The sequence below is a fragment of the Olea europaea genome, unplaced genomic scaffold (genome assembly GCF_002742605.1).
Source record: "Olea europaea var. sylvestris unplaced genomic scaffold, O_europaea_v1 scaffold1668, whole genome shotgun sequence".
NCBI classification, from domain to species: Eukaryota; Viridiplantae; Streptophyta; class Magnoliopsida; order Lamiales; family Oleaceae; genus Olea; species Olea europaea.
In genome coordinates, this window is record NW_019234350.1 from 133,717 (window position 1) to 155,821 (window position 22,105).

The following is a 22,105-nucleotide window of genomic DNA, read 5'->3' on the forward strand; positions in this document are numbered from 1 at the left end:
AAATAAAGATGATTTTGCCCATGGCTGCAATTTCATTTTGATGGCAAGGGCACATATGGTTTGGACCATGTAGCTTGACAGATGCACGCCAATTTAAATTTCCGCAATTTAAATCGGTCAACAGATACACGTCACACTATCTGTACAAATAACTTTATTCTTATGGTTTATAGGCAAGAATATGTAGGGCTATCGGGAAGTGCAACAATTGCTCATCTTTTTTAGATAACTTGTTTTTAACAAGAATTTTGGTTTTCAAAGTAGTAGATTCAGCTCAAAATCTGGTTTTTAACAAAATAAATAAGGGGTTATATCACTTTTCATTCATACATTTTATGGGATTATCAAGTATTATTCACTTATTTAAGTTCCCATTATTTAAAATTGTAACTACTTTCAAATTTGGCTGGTAAACTTGCTGCAACGATTATTAAAATATATTTTAGGTGCATTGGAGTGGAACCAAGTTGTTTTTCTTATGTGGAAAAGTAAAGAGCACTTGGGAACCAAAATTCCAGTTAGGAAGTTAAAAGTGGATTCCAAGTGGATCTCCTTTATGGACAATTGCCTGATTTTTGCATTTACTTCAGTATTTCTATATATTTATTGATACGTAGAACTATTCCCTTGTTCGAATATCATTCTTTTGAAAAAAAAAATTGTATTTTTGAACAGTATTTTAACATCGTTCTAACTATACATTTTTCAATAAAATAATATTACACTCAAATTCAATTTTTTTCTTATTTTTAACCACACATTTCACATCAATACACTATTTAAAAATACATTTCCTCCAATACGGGGCTCAAACAAGGGTTGGATTAGATTTTTACAAAAAATAACTCAGAAAAAAAAAGAATAATTCACATATTAAGTTAGACGTATTTTTACTAATCTTATTTATTAATCTTATCGAAGTATATAGTTTTCGTAGAGGTGAAAGGTTTTAAACAAATTGAACCCAAGTCGTTCAAGAAGGCAAATAATCAAAATCGTTGTCAACTTCTATCCTAGGATTTGACATAAGGTATCTAATGAACATCGATAAAAAAGTCTAACGAGTCATTGATTAATTATTTTTTATAATCAAAGTAGCATACTAACATACGTTAATCTTTTAGTCATCGAGCATCCGAAACTAAATTCTAAGATAAGGTTAGGCTTAATATAAAGTGAAAAACGTAAAGAAAATGTTAGAAAAGAAGGGACGTTGCATTGATTGGACAACTTGCAATTCAAGCAAAGCGGCAGATTGGTTTCATATCAAACCTTGTGAACTGTGGCCCCCCAAAATATTCTTGTTCAAGCACAAGATTCATATTGCTTCCCATTGGATTTCCCTTTATAGCCCTTTTCTATTTCACATAATGTCATGTCGGACTATGTTAGATGTATCTAATTTTATTTATCTAATGCTTTACATACTCTCACAATAGGGATGTGGGGATCACATGTTGGGATTATTTTATTCACGCAGGGTCCACGTGTTTGTGAGAGTATGTAAACTATTTGATAAACCAAATTATGTACACTTAGAATTATCCATATCATAAATAGATTTATTTTGGAATGGAAAAACCCACAAAATTTCAAGCATAAATTCGTCTAAAGAATTAATGACGGGATTGAAAATTTTATTTTCCGCCATTACATGCTTTGATTAAGGAAACACTATTTAGGTTCTTTATGATATTCCCCTTTGTTTCTCTCTCCTCCCCTGCCCCAATAAGTAGTGGACAATCTTCAGCCTCCTCTTCACACACTTTACTCCAAATAGACAATCCCTCTCCAACCCTTTTAACTACAATGGCCATTTGGGAATTCACTTCCATTTTTGTAGTTGTCCTACTATTGACTTGTGTTGAAGCCAGAATTCCCGGTGTCTATACTGGTGGAGGATGGGAAACTGCCCATGCCACATTCTACGGTGGAAGCGACGCCTCAGGAACCATGGGTACGCACTTTTTCCGTGCCCGTACTAGATTTGTTCTATGTTAACCGATAGTACCATATCATAATGACCATTTGTATATTATATTGAGTCTTAATGGTCAATATGATAGTCGATATGTCTTTATAACTAGACACTTCGCTTTTCAACTCTCCAAAATCTACTCGAGATGGGGTCGTGTCAATTTATGACTAAAGTTGCATAAATAAAAGCTCGAATCAATATAATCGAGGATTAATACACTATATGCTTTCCCTCTCTCTCCTTTGTGGTTGCAGGTGGTGCTTGTGGGTATGGGAACTTGTATAGTCAAGGCTATGGAGTGAACACTGCAGCTCTGAGCACAGCCCTTTTCAACAATGGATTCAGCTGTGGAGCCTGTTTTGAGATCAAATGTGGAGATGATCCACAGTGGTGCCACCGAGGCAGCCCCTCCATTTTCGTTACTGCTACCAATTTCTGCCCACCAAACTATGCTTTGCCTAATGACAATGGAGGGTGGTGCAACCCTCCACGCTCTCACTTTGACCTTGCCATGCCCATGTTCCTCAAGATCGCCGAGTATCGGGCTGGCATCGTCCCCGTCTCCTACCGCCGGTCAGCCCCTTCTCTCTCATATGCACTTCTTAAAGACACCCAAAAAATTAAGGTTACTTTACTCAGTCAAGATTCGATGGGCTATAAAAAATTCATCGATTAATCTGTTTGCACAGGGATTCTTAGGGGTGCTGCACTTTTAGTAATTGAATGGTTGGATTATTATTACTACTACTACCATTATTATTATTATTTTGGTATTTTGCCAACTCCCAGTGAAAAACTACCAAGTGTAACCTATAAAATTCCCGGCAAATCTCCCCAGTACACGTAGCATTATTCATAATTCATTGTGGTTAAGAATAACATTGTCATTAAGTAAATGCTAGGAATCTCTTTTCTCAACATACCTATGACAAAAGTAAGAGAACGAGGTGTTTTGAACACGAATTTTGTTGTTTGTGCAGAGTGCCTTGCAACAAGCATGGAGGGATGAGATTCACAATCAATGGTTTTCGTTACTTCAACTTAGTTTTGATCTCCAACGTTGCGGGTGCGGGGGACATAGTGAAGGTGTGGGTCAAGGGCTCGAGAACTGGTTGGATGTCAATGAGCCGCAATTGGGGACAAAATTGGCAATCAAATGTCGTTTTGGTTGGTCAATCACTTTCTTTCAGAGTTAAAGGTAGTGATCATCGTACTTCCACCTCATGGAACATCGTACCTTCTCATTGGCAATTTGGTCAAACCTTCGCTGGAAAAAACTTCCGAGTTTAATGGGATTTTCTTCTATTTTTTGTTTAACTTTTCGATTTTACTTATATTTTCCGAAAATGGAAATTTGAGTTTGGAAAAGGAAAAAGTGGGGGAAAAAAGGGAGAAAGTTTAGGAGTGTGTTTGTGTGTCTTTTAATTTTTTTGACTTAATGGAATGGTGGAGTGGGTGGGGTGGAGTGGGGTGGAGTGAAGTGGCTGCAAAATGATGCAGCCCTCATCTTCACATATACTATAAATTATACTTGAAATCTTTTTGGTCATGTTTATGTAATGAATGTTAGATCTTTTGTCTTCGACAATACATTTATTATTATTTTTTTCAGTCACTAATTCATGTGAAATGTTGGCCGATCATTCTCTCAAAGTGTTTGAGTGAATGAATTAATATGATTCGACGATATTAAAGATAAAAATAACTCGTAATTAAGGCACCAACTTTAAATATTCTTGACGAAGTCTATTGTTTGGTGGAAAAAAATTCCAAAAGGCCTCTATTCCAAAATGTAATGTATTCTCTTATTAAAAATCATTACTTTACATAATTGAGTTGACATGAATCAAAAGCACGAAAGTAATTTCCTCTCTTATCCTTCCCTCACGACTTTATATAGTTTTAAATGTCAACAAAATAAATAAATAAATAAATAAAGATATTCGATATAATATGAATGATTTAAATGCAAAGCATTGAATTATGCAATTTTAATAAATGCAATCATGATAATACGAATAAAGAATGAGTTGACTCTTCAAATGTAAAGTCTATTCAAAATGCCAACTCAACATTTTTTTTAAAACATATTTTACATGAAAATTAAAAATAACTTGAAATTAGCAAAGCAAACTCTCTTTAAGGTTTGAGTAGAGACGGGAGACTTTGACTATTGTTCCATCTCACAAAGATAAAGAATTGTGAAAATATTTTTTTGAATATCTACGCTACAAGTAATTTTCCTTCACTTTTAAAATCTTGTAGTTTATATAAATCAAAGAAGAAAATTTTGAATTTCTATATAGCAGAAAATAGACTAATACTATACTAAAGGCTGAAAAATTATTTTTCGACTATTACACCCATTCTTTTTCCATCTAAATAGACGGTTTTCGAAGGTTGGGATTCCGTGCGAACAATTTTAAATGGTTGGGAACATGGAGTTGCCCAAACAGAAGCTTGAGGACCTCTAGAGGAATTTGATTATCTTATTTTACCTTTATAGTCATTTGATGACTTGGGTTTAAATTAATTCAAATATTGTTAATGAACAATTCAAGAAACCAAAGCGAGTACCAATAAGAATTCTATTAAAAGATCCCACCGTTGTGGCTCTCCGATCACGAAAAGAGAAGAAAAAAGAGGAAAAACAATTCTTTTTTTTACTTGAATAGAATTTTACAATAGAGTATTAATCACTTTCTAATCCCTCTTTATCTATCTTCTCCACATTTTTTTTTTCCATGGGAGGTATTTTTCCCTTAGTGGTGCCTCTATTTATGGAGAATTTTAGCTGCAAGATCTGCCTCAATTTATGGCCAAAATTCTGCCAATTAAGTGATAAAATGGAAGTCAACGAAAGTGACTGCGTTCATGCATGTGGAGGACTTGTTTAGTAAGGAAATAATAACAAATTTGGCTGTCAACAAATCAAGAAAGGTGGCTGAGAGAGTTTTAATCCAGTTTTTCCACTTTGCATGTTGGTCGCTACTTGGTTGTGAGTGGACACATCACCCACCCAATATTTCAATATAAAGATAAAACCAAAACAACGATCACTCAACTTTACCTTATATTATTACTAAACCAAATTTAAAAAGTTATCCACTGCTCACTCATATTTAAAAATAAAAAATAAAAATTACCCATTCATCATTCATACAAATTTTATCCATCCACATGGACGGATGAAAATCCTATGTGGCATTGATGAAGTCCACGTGGATGGATAAAATTGGTATGAGTGATGAATGAATAACATTTTTTAAATATGGGTAAGCAAGTTAAAATGAAGTTCAATTAGCATTGATTTAATTAACTTGATTTTAGAAGAGTTAAAGTGTCATTAAAGACGATTTATTCCAGTTCTAAATCAAATAAAATTGATTAATTTCATAAATTATTGCAACTCTATAAATCAATATTTTCTCATTAATAATCGAACTCTATTCAATTTATTTCGATCCAGGGGCAGATTCGAAATTTTTTTGAGGATTGAAATTTTAAAAATATCAGTGTAGTAAAATTTATTTACAAATAAGTCAATAAGACAACAACAATTCAATAACTTCATCTAATAATTAATAAGTAAATAAACATATCAGTGAGGTGGTGGCAAATGAAATACTTATTAAGTCCCCGGCTACTTTTTAGGGGTAATGTATTTTCGAATAGTAATTTTTTGGAGAAAATATGGTTAAAAAATAGAGAAAATTTTTGAATTTACGTGTAAGATTATTTTATGAGAGAGTGAATGATTGAAAATGAGTTTTGAAAAAAAATAAAATTTAAGAATAATAGAGCTCAAAGAGGAGCTAAATGTATGATAGAGTAAAATTGAGCTGTATAGCAAAATAGCAATATAAAATGAAGGCTTAAAAATATAAATTGAAAAAAAAAATTCAATTGATTAAGCAAGTAACAATGTTTAATATAAAACTACCTACAAAAGGTTATCATCCATTGCTCATATTATTTCCATTCGTCCACATGGAACCCCATCAACACTACGTAGGAATTCTATCTGTCCACGTGGATTTTTTTATTTTTATTTATTTTTATTTTGGGTCCATGTGAATGGATGGAATTTGTATGATGGATGGGTAACTTTTATAATTATGAGTGAGCAGTGAGTAATTTTTTAAATTTGATTGAGCAAGTAGTAACCTAAGATAAATTTAGTCAGCATTAATTTAATTAACTCGTATAATTTAAATTAATACCATTCTCTTCTTCGTTCATTCTAGACTCATCAGTCATCCCAGTCCATCTTACTTCAGAAGCTATCTTTTAGCGATTTGCAAATTAGAGTTTCTTTCCTTTCATCTATTCAACATGAAACTACATGGGATGGGGAATTGGCGAGTTTTAAGTACTAAAATCCAGAAGCTATCTTTTATCTCCTATGCAAGCTTTCAAGTTTCAATTGATATAAGTTCAAATAATTAATGATTTCGTGTTCAAGTTGTTAATTTTGTACTTTTGGCTTCATCGTGAAGTATTAGCTATCAATCACGTGACGCCATAAATCTCCAAGGACCTAACTAGTTCTGTTAACTGTGGAATCTGAATATGTGAGTGGAAGCAATGAGCATTTGAAGAAAACCTCAAATGTTAAGCATGAAGATGGAAAATAACAAAGGAAGATTAATTAAGATAAATAAAATAACATTTTTCATCAAAAATAAATGAATTGATAATCATTTGATGACAATCTGAAGATAACAATTTCATCTTGTTAAGGTGGCAGGTGTTAGATATCTTGCATATTCATTGACAATTCCGAATCTTGCTTACGCTTGCCTAGTTGACACAATGGTAGTGGTTACTCATAGGTTCTCCTTTTGTGTCCTTTCCCGCCACACCTTCCAAATATTGTTGGATGCAAGCACTTCACCCTTTTCCATCTCCTTGTTTTCTTAGGCCTACCTGGTTACCTCTTAGATTTAGGAAGAAATATCTCGTCATGCTTTCTGCAATTGTCAACCTTCCATTGGGCACGATCACGAAGTGGAACGATGAATCCAACGCACGATGCCGAATAACACTCCTTTTGTGTGGTATTGTGAGCAATAATTGTGTGGTTAATCAACACTTCCCCTATGACAGTCAATGCACGTGAACATAGCACACCGTCAATCTGAAACATGTTGCACGTGTAAGTCATCATGTTCAAATCTAAAACATGCTGATTGCTCTCATCGAGCACTTGGTACATGGATTCATTAGAAGCCGATACTTGACAAGCATGGAAAATGAGATGGGATGATTTTAATGTATCAACTGTTAGGAAGATTGTGTAGAAGGCACTTATATTAACACAAAATTTTTGGAAGTTGAGTGTAAATTATATAGATCAGCTCACATCTTACAAAAATATGTCAAATAGACACATAAATAAACACTGCATCCGTAAAAATATGGCTAGCTATTCAGGCTATTTCATCAAGCTACGCAAACACATTATGCATTTGGGAAAAAACTGTACATACCCTTAATGGTAATACAGACGACTGATATAAATGATAGCCTTATATTTGACAATCAAGATGTACTTACCACTGTTTTACTACGCCAATAGATACACCATCAAAACGGGTCTAAGAACACAGTTCAAGCATGGTTTTTTTTGGGGTTTATCAAATCTCTTAGGACTCCATTTATCAAATTAAAGAAATATTATGATTTTCCCTCTACATCGTTTTCATAACACATTTCGAAATAAATTTCGAGCAAAGAATAGCTGTGAAACATAGTCAAAAACTATTAAATCTTATCGGATTCGGTGATGAGAACCACACTTAAAGCTGAAATAAACACAATTAACTGATGAAATTTCAAGATCTCGAGATGGAGGGTAAATATCCTATTGAAGGGAATTAGTAATCATACGTTCAGATTAGATTACGACAGAAAACAAATTCAATTTTGAATTCCCGTATCGACAGTGGATGGTTAATGAATGGAGTGATAATTGCCTCTTTAAAATCGGTTACATTGATAAATGAGAAAACTTTTAGAGAGTAAATTTGATTATGTTTGATGGAGCATACAGTACTTTTTGTAATAGTAATATAGTATTTCTTGAAATACTTTAGATTTCATAGCTAGTTATGAATTTTTCAAATTTTGAGAAGCATAACCAGATAATCTGAACCAAAAAGACTAGTACGATCCAATTCTAATTTAATTCGGATAATTCCAAATCAATATGTCCAACCTCCACAATGTAGTTTTGAAAACTAAAAATTGTCTTAAAAACTATTAAAAAAAGTAATACTATTTCTTAAATAGGATTAATCTCCTACCCATAATGTGCATGAAATATCTTTTCTACCGATGAGGTGGCCTTACATCTTGAAAGCGTAGAAGACCAAATGACAAGTACGAATTATTGTTCTCAACACAAGCTTGGAAAAAGAAAACATTTACTGATTTAACAAAAACCATAGCATGTTGGCATCTCTATCACGTTCTCCTCTTTTTCTTTTCCGTCTTCTTTTCAATTCAAGAGGGGGCACACGGTGGAGGGTCTCTCCTTTCATTTCATCTGTCATAACATCTCAGAAAAGGAGAATGTGCGTGGAGCGTAAGAATGTGTGCGCGCACGAGAGAAAGATCTGGTAAAGGTAAGAACTTCTACTGCATTATATTATATTTTAGCCACAAGTACAACAGTCACAATAAATAGTGAAAAATAAATCTGTCTCCAATTATTTGTTATCAGTAGTTAAAATGAAAATTTACCCACATAATGGCAGGTGAAAAACGTAGATGGCATTCAACTATCAATCCATTCCCCTCTTTCTTTTATAACTTCTCCATAGCTTCATCATATGAACAACTCCTTCCAGCAGAGTAGCCTCCCTACATTCAGTGTAATTCCAAAGTTCTGAAATAATATACCTCCCACTTGGGTTATATTCGTTTATCTCGGCCAAAGTTGATGTTACAGCATCGTACACTTCATTGCCATAACTGTTCTTCAGGTCTTTCAGCTTTTCATCATCTCGATCAATTACTGCCTGAACCAAAAGAATGTGTTTGTAAGTAAACCACAAGCCAAAAGAATGAAAAGAGGGCGAAAGAACTTTTAACAGCTCCCAGAAATCTCTTAGCAGAACACATCCAAACCTCTTGAGGATCAAAATTCTCCAATCCATTAACCTAGAAAAATTCTACAATCAAGTATACAAGACGCAGTTGATTCATCTCTCTTCTATAGTACTACTGTAAGCAGTACATAATCAGTAGAGGGCTGTATCCGCTAAATTTGCCTAAACTATCTAGGATAATTTTGATTTAATTCTCTCATATAGGTGTTAGATTGACCCTTTAATGGATAAATGTGTTTGTAATTGATTTAATCTATTTGCCACATATAGTTTTATATAAAATTTTCACACAAGGCTCATTTAATTAATATACTGTTGGCAGTCAACAACATTGTCATTCCTGTGCTAGTTATTTCACATGATGGCAACTCAACATCAACCAAATTCATATAAGGTAATTTCTACTTGACACTGCAAGTAGCACTGTATATTTTAATAAATTATTTCCTTGACTGTCTATTCCCGCCCCATTCCCCTTCTCATGAAGTCCAACTCTCTTTTAGAAAGATCTAACAAAGACCTTCGAATGTCATAATACAGCAAAATCCATTTGACACACAACTCTACTTGTACAACTATTAATAAAACTTGTTGGTCGTACTGCAGCATTTGAGAACTTATTTGTACACCGAAACTAGCATTGCAGGATGCACACACACTCCTAACCATCGATACTCCTTTCATAACTTCAACTTTGTCAAAAGAAACTTTAGCCTACCTAAAGGCAGAACCTGTTAACATAAATGGTTTATTGTGTAGATATCCAGGTAAAAGGTCATAGATATACTGACAATCCTAAATTCTGGAATCTGGTTTATTAAAGTAGGAATCTAGTCACTGCTGGAGTTTATTCCAATTTATGATAAATGATCAAGGAAAGACTTCCTAACATATTAGGACATTTCTTATTTTTGAAAACTCAGAATGCTGTTGTCAAACAACCAAATCATTTTAAAAGTTGTTAGGAGAAGAGAGAATTTAATAAAATACAGTTGGATCCTATCCCTTCGAACGAGGCAACGAGAATCGTGGTCAGAAAGAGGGAAAGTTGTTTGGAAAAGCTGTCTTTGGACTTATCAGCACTACGGACTTGGACAGCTACAAAAGTGAAATACATAATTTCTATCAGTAGACATAAAATGCACCTGCTTTTGAATCTTGACTTATGAAGTCATTAGCATCACCTAAAACAAAAAAACCCCCCCTCCTCCCCCCCCCCCCCCCCCCCCCCCCAAAACAACAACACTCTCACACAAAATCACCTCAGTATTACTATTCACATTTTTATAATATTTGTTCGTTCGGAAGGAGCACTTTTAGTTACTGTAGGAATAAGGATGATACCAATAGAGAATTGTCTCAAAAAGCGATCATTTTAGATAGATAGTTTCACGATGAGAACGTAGAGCATAGGCTTACAATGGTTAGATGAGACAGAGAAGTGGTAAAGGATTCTAAATTTGTCTAAACATACCTATAACATGAACACAGGGAAGTTGAGATGGATCCTTGTTAAATGCCAAATTGGATAATAAGAGAAATGTTCAGGAAGAAAATCAATTAGGAAAAATGTGTATTAAGCAAGAATATTATTTGACATATTTAGTTTCCATATATGTACATGGTTGATTCTCTATATAAATAAAAGGGAGAGGAGACGAAGGGTAGATTTTTCCTCTCAGTTTATGCAAAACTCGTTTACATGGTGTTACGCCCCCATCTGAACCACTTCGGAAGGATTGCCACTACGTCATACGAGGTGTTCAACACTTATCCGAAGTGGTTCCGAAGTGACTCCACCACTAATGTTGGCGAGCTGCTAATGCGCTGCCAGGCACAAACAATTCTACTAAACCAACTGAAGCGTTCTTGCCTTTGACGTCGAAGCACAATGCACTCCGAAGATCCGTGTCAGCTGTGCCAAGATCCTTTCTGCCCCCAAGGTTTATATTGATTTGACGTCTCCATGGGCCTAATTGATGTGACGTATCAACTTTATGTCAACTTAACTCGGGAGAAGTTATTACCCGCCCACTCTATAGACGCGGCTGATTGACGCCTATAAGCAGACGCCTCACACCGTCAGATGCATACACGTGTCCCACAACTAACGGTTCTCCTCAACTATAAATACTCAAGGTTTGACAAGTGCCAAAGGTAATGAAACTCTTACAACTTAACTTTCCATAACAAGTAAATATACATTCTCCTCCCCACCCTTTTTGCACAACCTTGGTACTTGATAAGTGTAGTTTCTACACATATTTGGGGTCTTAAATGATAATATTTTGTTATTTTTGGAACGGATTAGTACCTGATTTGTTATTTATTGCTTTTACTAGAAAAAGTTCATGTTGAAAGAAGAATTGAAAAAAAAGAACGGAAAATGGCTAAATGAAGCAAATCCAAAATATGGGGACCAAAGTGTAATTATTTAATGGTTGATTTGGACCACAAAAGATACTTTGAAGATTGATAGGAGTCAATTGGATGCAAATTTGAGTTAAAAAGGAAAGGGATATGATTAGAATATTACCATAAATCGACTTTCAATCATATAGGATATTTTCAAGATTTTTGGTCAACTTCAGACCCATTTTTCGAATGGTGAACGTTTGAATTGTAAAAATTGTATTTCTAGAAGAATTGTATATCCTTTAATTAGTTTTTCAATGCACTTTGAATCACCTGAATCGGACACCGAAAGAGAAAGTTATGATCAAAATACTGAGGCTGTGCAGAGACAAAATTATGCGAGCGCGAAGGCAACTTTCCTTATTTGATTCAAACTCTTTTGGAAGACAATTTGGACGTGAATTTTGACCTAATTTCATCATATAAATACAAGATATGTACAGCAATGAAAGGGTCTCTCTCTTGCCTCTTCATACACAATAGTTTCATCAAATCCATCAAGACTGAGGGGCCAATTGCTATATTTTGAGAGAGAAGATCAAGCCATAGCAAGGAAATGAAGTTCAATTACAACAAGTTTTGAAGAATTCAACTTTGGACGTGAAGATCAACATCTTTTGTATTCTTTCATGATCCGAATGATATTTTTCTATTATTCTTTTTGTAATTTATATATTAATATGCTAGGCTAATTTTTCATTGTATTGGATGAGATGAACCCTATTATTTATTTATTTTAATTCAAGACAAGTATTTAGTTTAATTCGTGTGTTACTTAATTAATTTTGCATTCCCATTGCACTATTGAATTGTTTGGCCATCAATTAAATAGTTAGTTGCTTGTTGTAGTATAGAAATACTCACAACGAGTCTAGAACGTGGCAAAATTAACATGTATAGTTAGGATTAGGAATAATATCTATCATACATGCAATCATATTGATAACTTAAACTAAATGCATGATTTTCATATGAATTCGAACTAGGATTAGGATCGGGTCGTGTTAATCATAGGTTGGTGTATCTTGGAAAAGAACATTTAACATATTAGTATTATCGATTGTCAAGAACTCGTGAAAGAAATTAGATTACGAATCAAGAATTGAAATAAATAGCAATAGGCGGAGTCAAAATCTAATACAATCCTCCATAATTTGATAAAATCCCAATTTTTATTGCTTTCTTAGATTAATTTAGTTTAAATCAAATCAAAATATTTATTTTGTTCTCATAACTAGAATTCCATACGAAACTAGTAAATTTGAATTAAATTTATTCTCTGTGGGACGATAACTCTTAACTCACTTATTATTACTTGTCAACGATCTCGTACGGTTGCGGGTATCACACGAACAGTACTGTTCCGATCACCAGAAGCTAACTTGATCGTCGGAGTGTATGCAGCCACCGCCGCCCCCGCTGGTTCCAACCGTGTGCATCTCACCGTGCGTTGACTGTGCGCAAGGAGGATTACGTGGAGCAGCAATCGGTTGGCCACCTGGAGGGTCCAATTCGCGAGGTCAACAAATTGGCGCCGTCTGTAGGAACTACTTCCTATCCAAAGTCCAACATTCTCCATCGGAAAAGCCACCGGAAAACCCTTGATGTACCCTGAAAGGGGGACGTTCTTGAAAAAGAACAAAGTCGAATTGCAACCCGATCCTCATCACCCTTGAAAAAGGAGTAGACAAGATGAGTTCCAACAATGAGGATGCAAACCACAGGATGGACGCCTCTGAAAAAGAGGTGCTCTGAAACAATGTCACTCACCAGAGACCCCATCACCGACATCGCCGAGGTGAAAGAACGGCCATGTTCACTGAAGGAATGGCCCAAATAGCTGCGGGCATGAGAGAGATCGCATCTCAGAATATGGCGATGCATGAATTCATGTGAGCCCAAGGTCACCAAGGCGCCCAAATGCCCCAAAAATCTTACCTAACTCGTGAAGTCCCTGCGCCTCGTTCTCGAGATCATATGAGCTAGCACAGAGAACTCCCCCTCGAGAGAGGAGCGGGTACGAAAGTCACATCCTATGTGCAAGGGAGCCAGCCAGCAGAACCGCAATTGGGGGACAACTTCCCACCAGATATGAAGCACAAAGGTCGTCAGTGTCTTCGACCGGATAGGGCGGCACCCTAGTAATAGGGTCCGCGCAGTGGAAAGATCAGTTCGACAAGGGGAAGAGCAAGAAGAAGCGCCCCCTCCACCTAGAAATAGGAAGGAGAGAAGAAACATAGTTGATTGGGGTAGCCGAGGAAGAGCACCTCCACCCCCCAGAACATGCAAAATGACGGGGACTCCAAAGGGCTGTGTCGATCTTACGAGATTGATGATAATGATGATAATCTCCCTTTCTCAAGAGAGATCCGAGGCTCCCCAAGTATGAAGGAAAAGGGGACCCGGAGAAGCACCTCACGAATTACACGACACAGATGAGTCTCAGGGGAGCCTTGCCTGCTTTGAAATGCAGAGCCTTCCACCTAACCCTTGCCAGAGCCGCCGAAGTGTGGTACAGCAGGCTGCCTCCTCTGAGCATTAGGAGTTGGCCAGAGCTAAAAAAGACTTTCTTGAACCAATACCTCTCACATAGAGAAGGGGAGGCCCCAGTGCAACACTTGCAAGATATGAGACAAGCCCTTGGAAAAAAGCTAAAAAGCTACTTCGCCAGGTTTAAGGACGAGATCACCTACTATGAACAGATCACTGACAGAGAAGCCTTTTCAGCGTTGAAAGGCGGCCTCAACATGAACACTTTATTCTGGAGGGATGTGCGCAGCAAGAATAATACCACTTATTACCAACTGGTGGAAATGATGAAAGTCGAGATCGTCAGTGAAGAGATGATTGATCATCGAAATCGCGCCGCACGTGGACTCCCTCCACCTCAGAGGCATGTAGGTCGAGGACCCGCAGCACACCTTGTCACCAAGCAATGGACCCAGGCAGGGCATACAATAGCTCCCATATCCGGACAGGCACTAGCTTCTACCACGCTAAATGCAGTGCCGGTGTTGGCATACGAGAATGGCCCTGCTGAGGCGGGACCCTCTAGGGGTACTAATAGTAGTCGAAAGAAGAAGAAGAAGCGGTCAAGCATGCCCTTAGAAGAGGCAAGTTCTACACTTTCCACCAACTCTATGGACATGACACCAGCGAATGTAGAGACGCTCCACGACACTCAGATCTGAATAGCCCACATCCCTCCAGGAGGGACGAACATCCCCGCATATCCACCTCCCCAAATAGAGCTAAAAGGAGGCATAGAGATCAATCACCCCGAAGAAGAGGAGAGTCCAGACAGAGAGATCATGCCCCATTTTCTAGAGGCCAAATCATCAGGGAAATTGATACAATCATCGGGGGACCTCACATCGGCGGCAACACTAGGAATGCCCAGAGGAACTACATAAGGGAAGCAAAGGATCCGCCGATGCTCACGTACATCGTCAACCAATTCCAAGAAGCCAACAGGATGGTCCCGATTACCTTCTCCCAAGAAGATACACAAAGAGTTCACCACCCCCATTATGACGCAATGGTAGTAAGAGCCGTAGTAGCAAGAGACGGACTCAAACGCATGCTTGTCGACAATGGCAGCTCGGTGAACATACTGTTTGGCTCTACCTTCGAGAAAATGTAAATCGAACACGGACTAATCGCCATGATCGATCCACTATTTGGATTTACTGAAGACAGCATCATCCCACGAGGACGATTACTATGCCAGTCGAGATGGGTTTAGCTTCCCTAGTGGCCCAACATTTCATGGAGTTTTTGGTAGTAGACCACAGGTTAGCCTACTACGGAGTATTGGGCAGACTCGCCTTGAAAGATCTTTGGGCTGTCACCTCCATACATTACTTGTGTATGAAGTTCCCAATTGAGCATGGAATTGCTATGAGCATGTTATCTAAACTCTCTGCGAAAATCAGAGCCCCGCACTGTTAATGTAATCATAACGGAGGTTGCGAACGAATCCAACCTGGATGTGGAAATGCTCGACGCCCCTAAAATAGGGCATACCTCCGAACAGGAGGAAGATGTCGACATGGAAGAGGCTCCTGAAGAAGGGCACCCTCTTAACGAATTAGACCCCCGAGTAACTGGATCAGAACCGAACGCGACCCCAATTGAAGAACTTGAAACTTTCTCCGTCAACTCAGAGGACCCCAGTCAGGTCCTGCGGATAGGAAAGACGTTGTCCCCCGAAGCTAAAGAACAAATGATAAGCTTCCTGAAAAGAAACATGGATGTCTTTGCTTGGAAGCACGAGGATAAGGTAGGAATAGACCCGAGGATCAGTTGCCATTGCCTAAACATCAACGCCTCCTGTGCCCCACATCGACAAAAAAGACGAGCCCTCAACCCGAAGAGGTACGAGGCGCTCAAAGACGAAGTAAATAAGCTTAGCAGTAGTGGCTTCATCAGAGAAACAATTTATCCGAAGTGGATATCTAACTCGGTCCTTGTGATGAAGCCTAACGGGAAATGGTGGGTGTGCGTAGACTTCATGAACTTAAACAAAGCATGGCCTAAGGGTAGCTTCCCACTGCCGAGGATATACCAACTTGTGGATTCCACTGCCGGACATGAACTCTTGAGCTTCATGGATGTGTACTCAGGATACAATCAGATACCCATGTTTCGACCTGATGAGGAGGCCACATCGTTCATCACAGACAGAGGACTGTACTGCTAGAAAGTCATGCCCTTCGAATTTAAAAATGCCGGAACTACATATCAGAGACTGGTCAACATGATGTTTGCCGAACTTATTGGCAAAATCATGGAAGTCTACGTGGATGACATGCTAGACAAAAGCCTCCAGGCGAATGAACACGTAAGTCACCTCGACCAGACCTTTCAGATTCTTAGGAAATACAAAATGAAATTGAACCCACTCAAATGCACCTTCGGCGTGGCTTCGGGTCATTTTTTGGGTTACATTGTGAACCAAAGGGGAATCGAAGCAAATTCGGTAAAGATTAGGGCCTTATTGGAAATGAGGTCGCCTCAGAAGCCGAAGGAGGTCCAGAGCCTCAATGGTTGGATAGCTGCACTCAGTCGCTTCATCTCTAGAGCCACTGATAAGAGCCTACCATTCTTCAAAGTGTTGAAACAAGGGAAGAAGTTCCAATGGACCAATGAGTGCGAGGAAGCCTTCCAAGCACGGAAGAAACACTTAGGAGAGGCGCCTCTGTTATCTAAACCTAAACCACAGGAATCACTACTACTATACTTGGCGATCTCGGACGAGGTGGTTAGCGCAGTCATAGTTAGAGAAGAAGAGGAGCATTAATTGTCGGTATACTATGTCAGCAAAGCACTACTCTCGACAAAAACCCGCTACCCGGGTATGGAAAAACTGGCACTCGCCCTCATCACGGCATCAAGAAAACTGAGGCCATACTTCCAGGCCCACTCAATCGACGTTCTCACCGACTTCCCATTAAAGCAGGTACTGCAGAAAACAGAAGCTTCGAGCCGCCTGCTAAAATGGGCAATTGAGCTCAGTGAGTTCGACCTACTGTTCCAATCCAAACATGTCATCAAGGGACAAGCCCTTGCAGATTTTGTGGCTGAATTCACCATAGCGCCAGAAATGGAGGCGGCAATGGAACCAGCCGAGCCCCCAACATGGAACTTGTTCGTGGATGGATCTTCAGGAAAAACTGGCTCCGAAGCTGAGATCGTCTTAGAAAGCCCGAAAGGCCACAAGCTAAATTGCGCAGTAAGGTTCGGCTTTAAAGCCTCTAACAACACTGTCAAATATGAGGCCTCTCTAGCAGGTCTTAGACTCGCAAAAGAAATGCAGATCAGAAGGCTCTTGGCAAGCAGCGACTCTCAACTTGTGGTGAGTCAGGTGAACAGGAACTTTGCCACCAAAGACAATAGCATGACTGCATATTTAAAATTGGTCCTAGACCTAATCCCACATTTCAAGAGGTTCGAATTGATCCAAGTCCCACGCCTCGAGAACACTCATACAGACGCCCTGTCAAAATTGGCCAATAGCAAAGACTCAAAGCTGCTAAAGATTGTCACCATTGAACGCTTGTCGAAGCCCTCCATCTCCAAAGGTGAAGAGTTGCTATGGATAGAAAGTACCCCATTATGGATGCAACCCATCATGACCTATCTGAAGGATCAATCACTACCAGCTTCAAGAAGCAAGGCAAGGAAGTTAAGAAAGAGAGTCGCGCACTTCGTCCTGCAAGAGGATGTCATCTACAAAAGAGGCTTTGCCCCACCACTTCTCCAATGTGTAGAAGGGGAAAAAGCCACGTATATACTCAGGGAGATCCACGAAGGGATACGCGGAAATCACTCCGGGAAAATGGCTCTTGCACACAAAGTGCTTCGACAATGCTACTTCTAGCCAATCCTAAAAAGGGATGCTTGCCAATTCGTTCAGAAATGTGACAAGTGCCAGCGCTTCACAAATATTCAAAAACAGCCTTCTCAGAGCTCTCCGTAGTCACCAGTCCGTGGCCATTCGCTAAATGGGGCATCGACTTCATTGGTCCGCTCCGAAAAGGAAGAGGAAGCACGACTTTTGCCGTTGTCGCCATTGACTACATCATCAAGTGGATCGAGGCTGAACCTCTTTCCAAGATCACCGAGGCGAATACTACAAAATTCGTCTGGAAGAATATCATTTGCAGGTTTGGCATTCCCCACTCTTTAGTGTCCGACAACGGGAGACAGTTCGACAACAAGAAGATGCGAGACTTATGCAACGAATTGGGGATAAAAAAGGATTTCTCGACGCCTCATCACCTCCAAGCAAATGGGTAAGTTGAGGCAGTAAACAAAACCATCAAGCATACCCTGAAAAGGAAGCTTGACGCCTCAAAGGGAGCGTGGGTCGATGAGCTTCCCCACGTCCTCTGGGCCATCCGCACAACTAGCCGAATCGTTACAGGGGAGACACCCTTCTCGATGACCTACGGAGCCAAAGCCATGAGCCTTGTCGAGGTAGGGGTCCCATCGCATCGTTGGATACATTTCAATGAGATCGATAACGACGAAACTCGAATGAGCGAACTCCACCTCCTTGAAGAAAGGAGGGATACCTCCCAAGTAAAACTGACAAAGTATCAAAGGAAAATGACCTGCTATTACAACTCCAAAGTCAGAAATCGAACTGTTTAGTTGGGGGACCTCGTCTTTAGAAGGGTCTTCCAATCATCAAAGCCAACTGAAGCTGGAGAGCTTGGACCAAATTGGGAGGGTCTTTATCGCATCTGCAAGGAGTCCCAACCGGGTACTTTTAAAATTGAAGATATGACAGAGAGAATACTGTCTCATTAATGGAACATCGAACACTTGAGAAAGTACGATCAATGATGAACGTATGCTCCGATCAGATCTCGATGCTGTCTAATGTGTGGTTTGTCACGATCCGATCTCATTTGTAACTTCCCTATCTTACTAAGTGCTGAAATTGCCTTAGTGATGGATGATGTAATCTCTAAGTAATGATACTTCAGTTCTTTATGTCTAATCAGTTAATGAGTTGTTGCCTCAATTATTTAATATGTTATTGCTCCGATCTCCTTTTATCGACTGGTTATCGATAAGTGGTGCTTATTGTTTGCTTAAGTGCTTGTCATTCATATACTCGAGTATAAACAGCTCAACACAATGAAAAGGCAGAAGCAACAATACTTAGACAAAATTTTCATTTCATTCATTTAAAATTGAATTACAAAAGAGGCCGAATCCATTACAGGAATGACCCCATTCTACTGGGGCATCATCCGCGCCAGCCTCCGCCTCGTCCCTCTCCGAGACCTCTCGAGTCTCCTCGGCAAACCTGTCAGGCCAGCCTCCAGTAGGCCCACCAAACTCTGCCTCTAAAGAGGATATGTCCAGAGTAGGGTGGACCTCTTTTAGCCGACCCAACAGTCCTTCTGCACCTCAAAAGGCCCAGTAATTGGCAAAGTCGTCGTACAGGGGGTGCTCCTCGAAATGATCGATAAAGTTCCGCACCGCCATCTCCCCTACCGACTTCATCTCCCCCTTCAGGGAGGCAATCTCCTCAGCTTGAGCTTTCGCCCTCTGCCTCAGCTCAGCTTTTTCTTTATTGGAGGCCTCCAGAGCCTCTATGGCGGGCCAGTGGTGCTCATTAGCATGATCCACCCTTCTGGTCATTGCAGCCACCTGGCACTCCACTTCATAGAGCTCCTTCTTCAGCCGCTCAATCTCCTCCTTTGCATCCACCAGCTGGGCCTCGACTTCTTTTCTTGCTTTCTCCTCCTCCGAGGTCTTGGCCCGGGCCTCTGGCACTGCGTCCTTAATACATCGCCTCCTCAAAACGCTTGGCGAGGTCCTCCATCTTGGCATTGAGGTCTTTCATCAAGCCTTCAAGTTGGATGCTTGTGCTTAGGACACGGGCCACACAGGCACTGTTGGCAGCAATGAGGTCTTCGGCGGTGCATGCGGCAGTGTGGTCTCTCCATTCCTTTGTCCAATATTTGTTGTGGACCACCGCCACTGCCGCCGTCTCCGAAGGAAGAGCCTCCAACACCTCTTTCACTAGCTCCTCAGAATTTGGGCCCAAGAAGTCCTCCTTCGAAGGATTGGCTCTCTTTCTTTTCGGCTGCCCCGGCACTTGGGCAATTGGAACAGCGGCAACTGGAGCTGTAGCAGGGACAGGAGAAGCCTCAGAGGGTACAGGTGTCTTCTCCGGGATGGCCACCCCAATAGGTATGGTGGTCTGCTTCAGGACCAAGGGTGGCCTCGCTATTGTTGGGCGCTTCGAAGGGCCAACAGACTTCTTGCCCTTTCGCAGCAAGTTGGCCTCCGGATCCTCTGTCACCTCCTCCTCTGTTGGAGGCTGGAGCCTCTTGCTGGCATCCACCAAATCCTCCATCTGCTTCTTGTATCAGAGGAGGATGTCTTCAAGGCTCTCGCCTCGGCCATCATCTTCTGGATGGTCTTGAAGTCAGGCCTTAGAGGCATTTTCCTGTTGAAGTTATCTGTAAAGAAAAAGGCAAATTATTACAAGTGTAAAGGGCCTAGAAAATTACTAGAGTATTCACTTCAGGAATTTTAGCTTGAGAAGCCATCAAATGGTGCGTCACGAAGTGAATGTTCTTCCTAATCAGCTGGGGGTATGACCTCTTATTCGGAGGCAGCTGATAGATGATGCAAATGATATCAAAGTCGTCGGTGGATATCTCACACCGAGGAAGAGTACCTTCAAAAGCAAACAAATATCAGTTAGGATCTGAACCGAAGAAGAATAAACATAAATACAAAGCAGCTAGTATACACTAAGTGTAGAATACTTCGTGGGGACCGTAAGAGGCGCCAGGGGGTCCCCCTCCATCGTGTTCCATCTCCCGGCAGCCCAGAACCACGAGCTCTTCCACTCCTTAATGGAGCTCGACAGATCGAGCACAAATGGAGTATGGGAACCCCGTGAGGTCAGGTAATACCAGCTCCAAGTCTTATCCCCCCAGCCGCTACCTTGGGGATGTAGAGGGTCTGGAAGACAGAAAAGGGCATCTCTACCCCAAGCAATGCCTCCTTCCATAACATCCAGGAGCCCACCATTTGGCTCCAGGAGTTCGGATTCAACTGGGTTGAAGCTAAACCATAAGACCTAATGACTAGGCGGAAGAAAGGATGAATCGGGAGCCTAAGGCCAGCCCTAAGAATCGCTTCGCTAATTGCCACGCACCATGGCCTAGGGTAGCAAGCTCTCATCGGGTTCGAGTAGGATCAGATCTACACTGTCTGGTATCCTATATTCCGCCCTAAGTCTATCGAGGTTAGCACTTTTCAGCTTAGAAGGGTAATCCGACACCCCAAATGCATAGACATGTCTACTGGGCTATCAGGGCGCCTCCAGAGATTCCCCCCCCCCCCCCCCCCCCCCCCCCCCCCCCCCCCCCCCCCCCCCCCCCCCCAATTATCGCTTCGAAAATTTCGGAGGAGGTCACCAAAATGGGCTTGTCCATTCGTACTAATTCCAGCCCTCTCCCCAAGCTACCACTACCCTCAGAAGCCATTTTTTCAAAAATGAAAAACGTCAAATACTTACTGAAACTCACAAAATGGGGGTTTCACAACCGAAAATGGTCAGGAAACACTGTAGAGTCGTCAAAAACTGAAGTTGTAGCCAGAAAATGCTTGAAAAATGCCCAAAAATGCTTGAAGAACACCGGGAAATGCAAGGGATTTGAGAGCAAATAGAGCCGCAGTAACCTTTTCTGGGAATGGGCATCGCACACAACTATCGTCTTGGAAATATGCGACAATTGTCAAATCATTTAACGTCAGAAATGTTCGCCTCAGATCCAGCAGATGAGCTACACACGGCTTTACAAAACTTAGACGCACCTGACGCGAAGTCCCCTGTGGGTCATTGTCTCGGTTGCTACATCCCCCTTAAGCTTTACAAAGTTTTAGCTATCTCCCAATGCGTCCTCCATGTGGGTTAACGCATCGGTAGCAGGTGAGCTCCACTCAGCTTTACAAAGCTTAGACGCACCTGACATGAAGTCTCATGTGGGCCATCGCCTCGGTAACTGCATCCCCCCTTAAGCTTTACAAAGCGTTAGCCATTTACCAACGCATCTTT

General features: G+C 40.2%; 3 protein-coding genes across 4 annotated transcripts; 1 reads left to right on the top strand and 2 right to left on the bottom strand.

Moving 5' to 3' along the window:
* The first annotated feature begins 1,747 nt into the window (after positions 1-1,747).
* LOC111377547 (expansin-A4-like) lies at positions 1,748-3,527 on the top strand. Its single transcript, XM_023000678.1, has 3 exons — positions 1,748-1,957; positions 2,233-2,551; positions 2,959-3,527. The coding sequence occupies exons 1-3, from the start codon at positions 1,810-1,812 to the stop codon at positions 3,266-3,268; spliced, it is 777 nt and encodes a 258-aa protein (XP_022856446.1). The 5' UTR covers positions 1,748-1,809; the 3' UTR covers positions 3,269-3,527.
* Positions 3,528-8,602: 5,075 nt separating this feature from the next.
* LOC111377549 (factor of DNA methylation 3-like) lies at positions 8,603-20,700 on the bottom strand. 2 transcript variants are annotated; one of them, XR_002699745.1, is made up of 2 exons: positions 12,814-14,378; positions 8,603-9,003 (listed from the first exon to the last, which is right to left on the bottom strand). XR_002699745.1 is itself a non-coding variant. In XM_023000680.1 (2 exons), exons 1-2 carry the CDS (start codon positions 20,583-20,585, stop codon positions 8,767-8,769), a joined length of 276 nt encoding a protein of 91 aa, XP_022856448.1. In that variant the 5' UTR covers positions 20,586-20,700; the 3' UTR covers positions 8,603-8,766. The 2 variants fall into 2 exon arrangements, 1 of the variants encoding a protein (XP_022856448.1); XM_023000680.1 differs by lacking the exon at positions 12,814-14,378 and adding an exon at positions 20,547-20,700.
* LOC111377548 lies at positions 18,350-20,718 on the bottom strand. Its single transcript, XM_023000679.1, has 2 exons — positions 20,638-20,718; positions 18,350-20,495 (listed from the first exon to the last, which is right to left on the bottom strand). Exon 2 carries the CDS (start codon positions 20,387-20,389, stop codon positions 19,811-19,813), a length of 579 nt encoding a protein of 192 aa, XP_022856447.1. The 5' UTR covers positions 20,390-20,495; positions 20,638-20,718; the 3' UTR covers positions 18,350-19,810.
* Positions 20,719-22,105: the final 1,387 nt, after the last annotated feature.

Excerpts from the sequence above, each read along its gene's own strand:
- LOC111377547 (XM_023000678.1), top strand. The coding sequence starts at position 1,810 with ATGGCCATTTGGGAATTCACTTCCATTTTTGTAGTTGTCCTACTATTG. Across the intron at positions 1,958-2,232 it reads CGACGCCTCAGGAACCATGG|GTGGTGCTTGTGGGTATGGG; the intron begins GTACGCACTTTT and ends TTGTGGTTGCAG. Across the intron at positions 2,552-2,958 it reads GTCCCCGTCTCCTACCGCCG|AGTGCCTTGCAACAAGCATG; the intron begins GTCAGCCCCTTC and ends TTGTTTGTGCAG.
- LOC111377549 (XM_023000680.1), bottom strand. The coding sequence starts at position 20,585 with ATGGCTTCTCAAGCTAAAATTCCTGAAGTGAATACTCTA. Across the intron at positions 9,004-20,546 it reads TTCCTGAAGTGAATACTCTA|GCAGTAATTGATCGAGATGA; the intron begins GTAATTTTCTAG and ends CTTTTGGTTCAG.
- LOC111377548 (XM_023000679.1), bottom strand. The coding sequence starts at position 20,389 with ATGGAGGATTTGGTGGATGCCAGCAAGAGGCTCCAGCCTCCAACAGAG.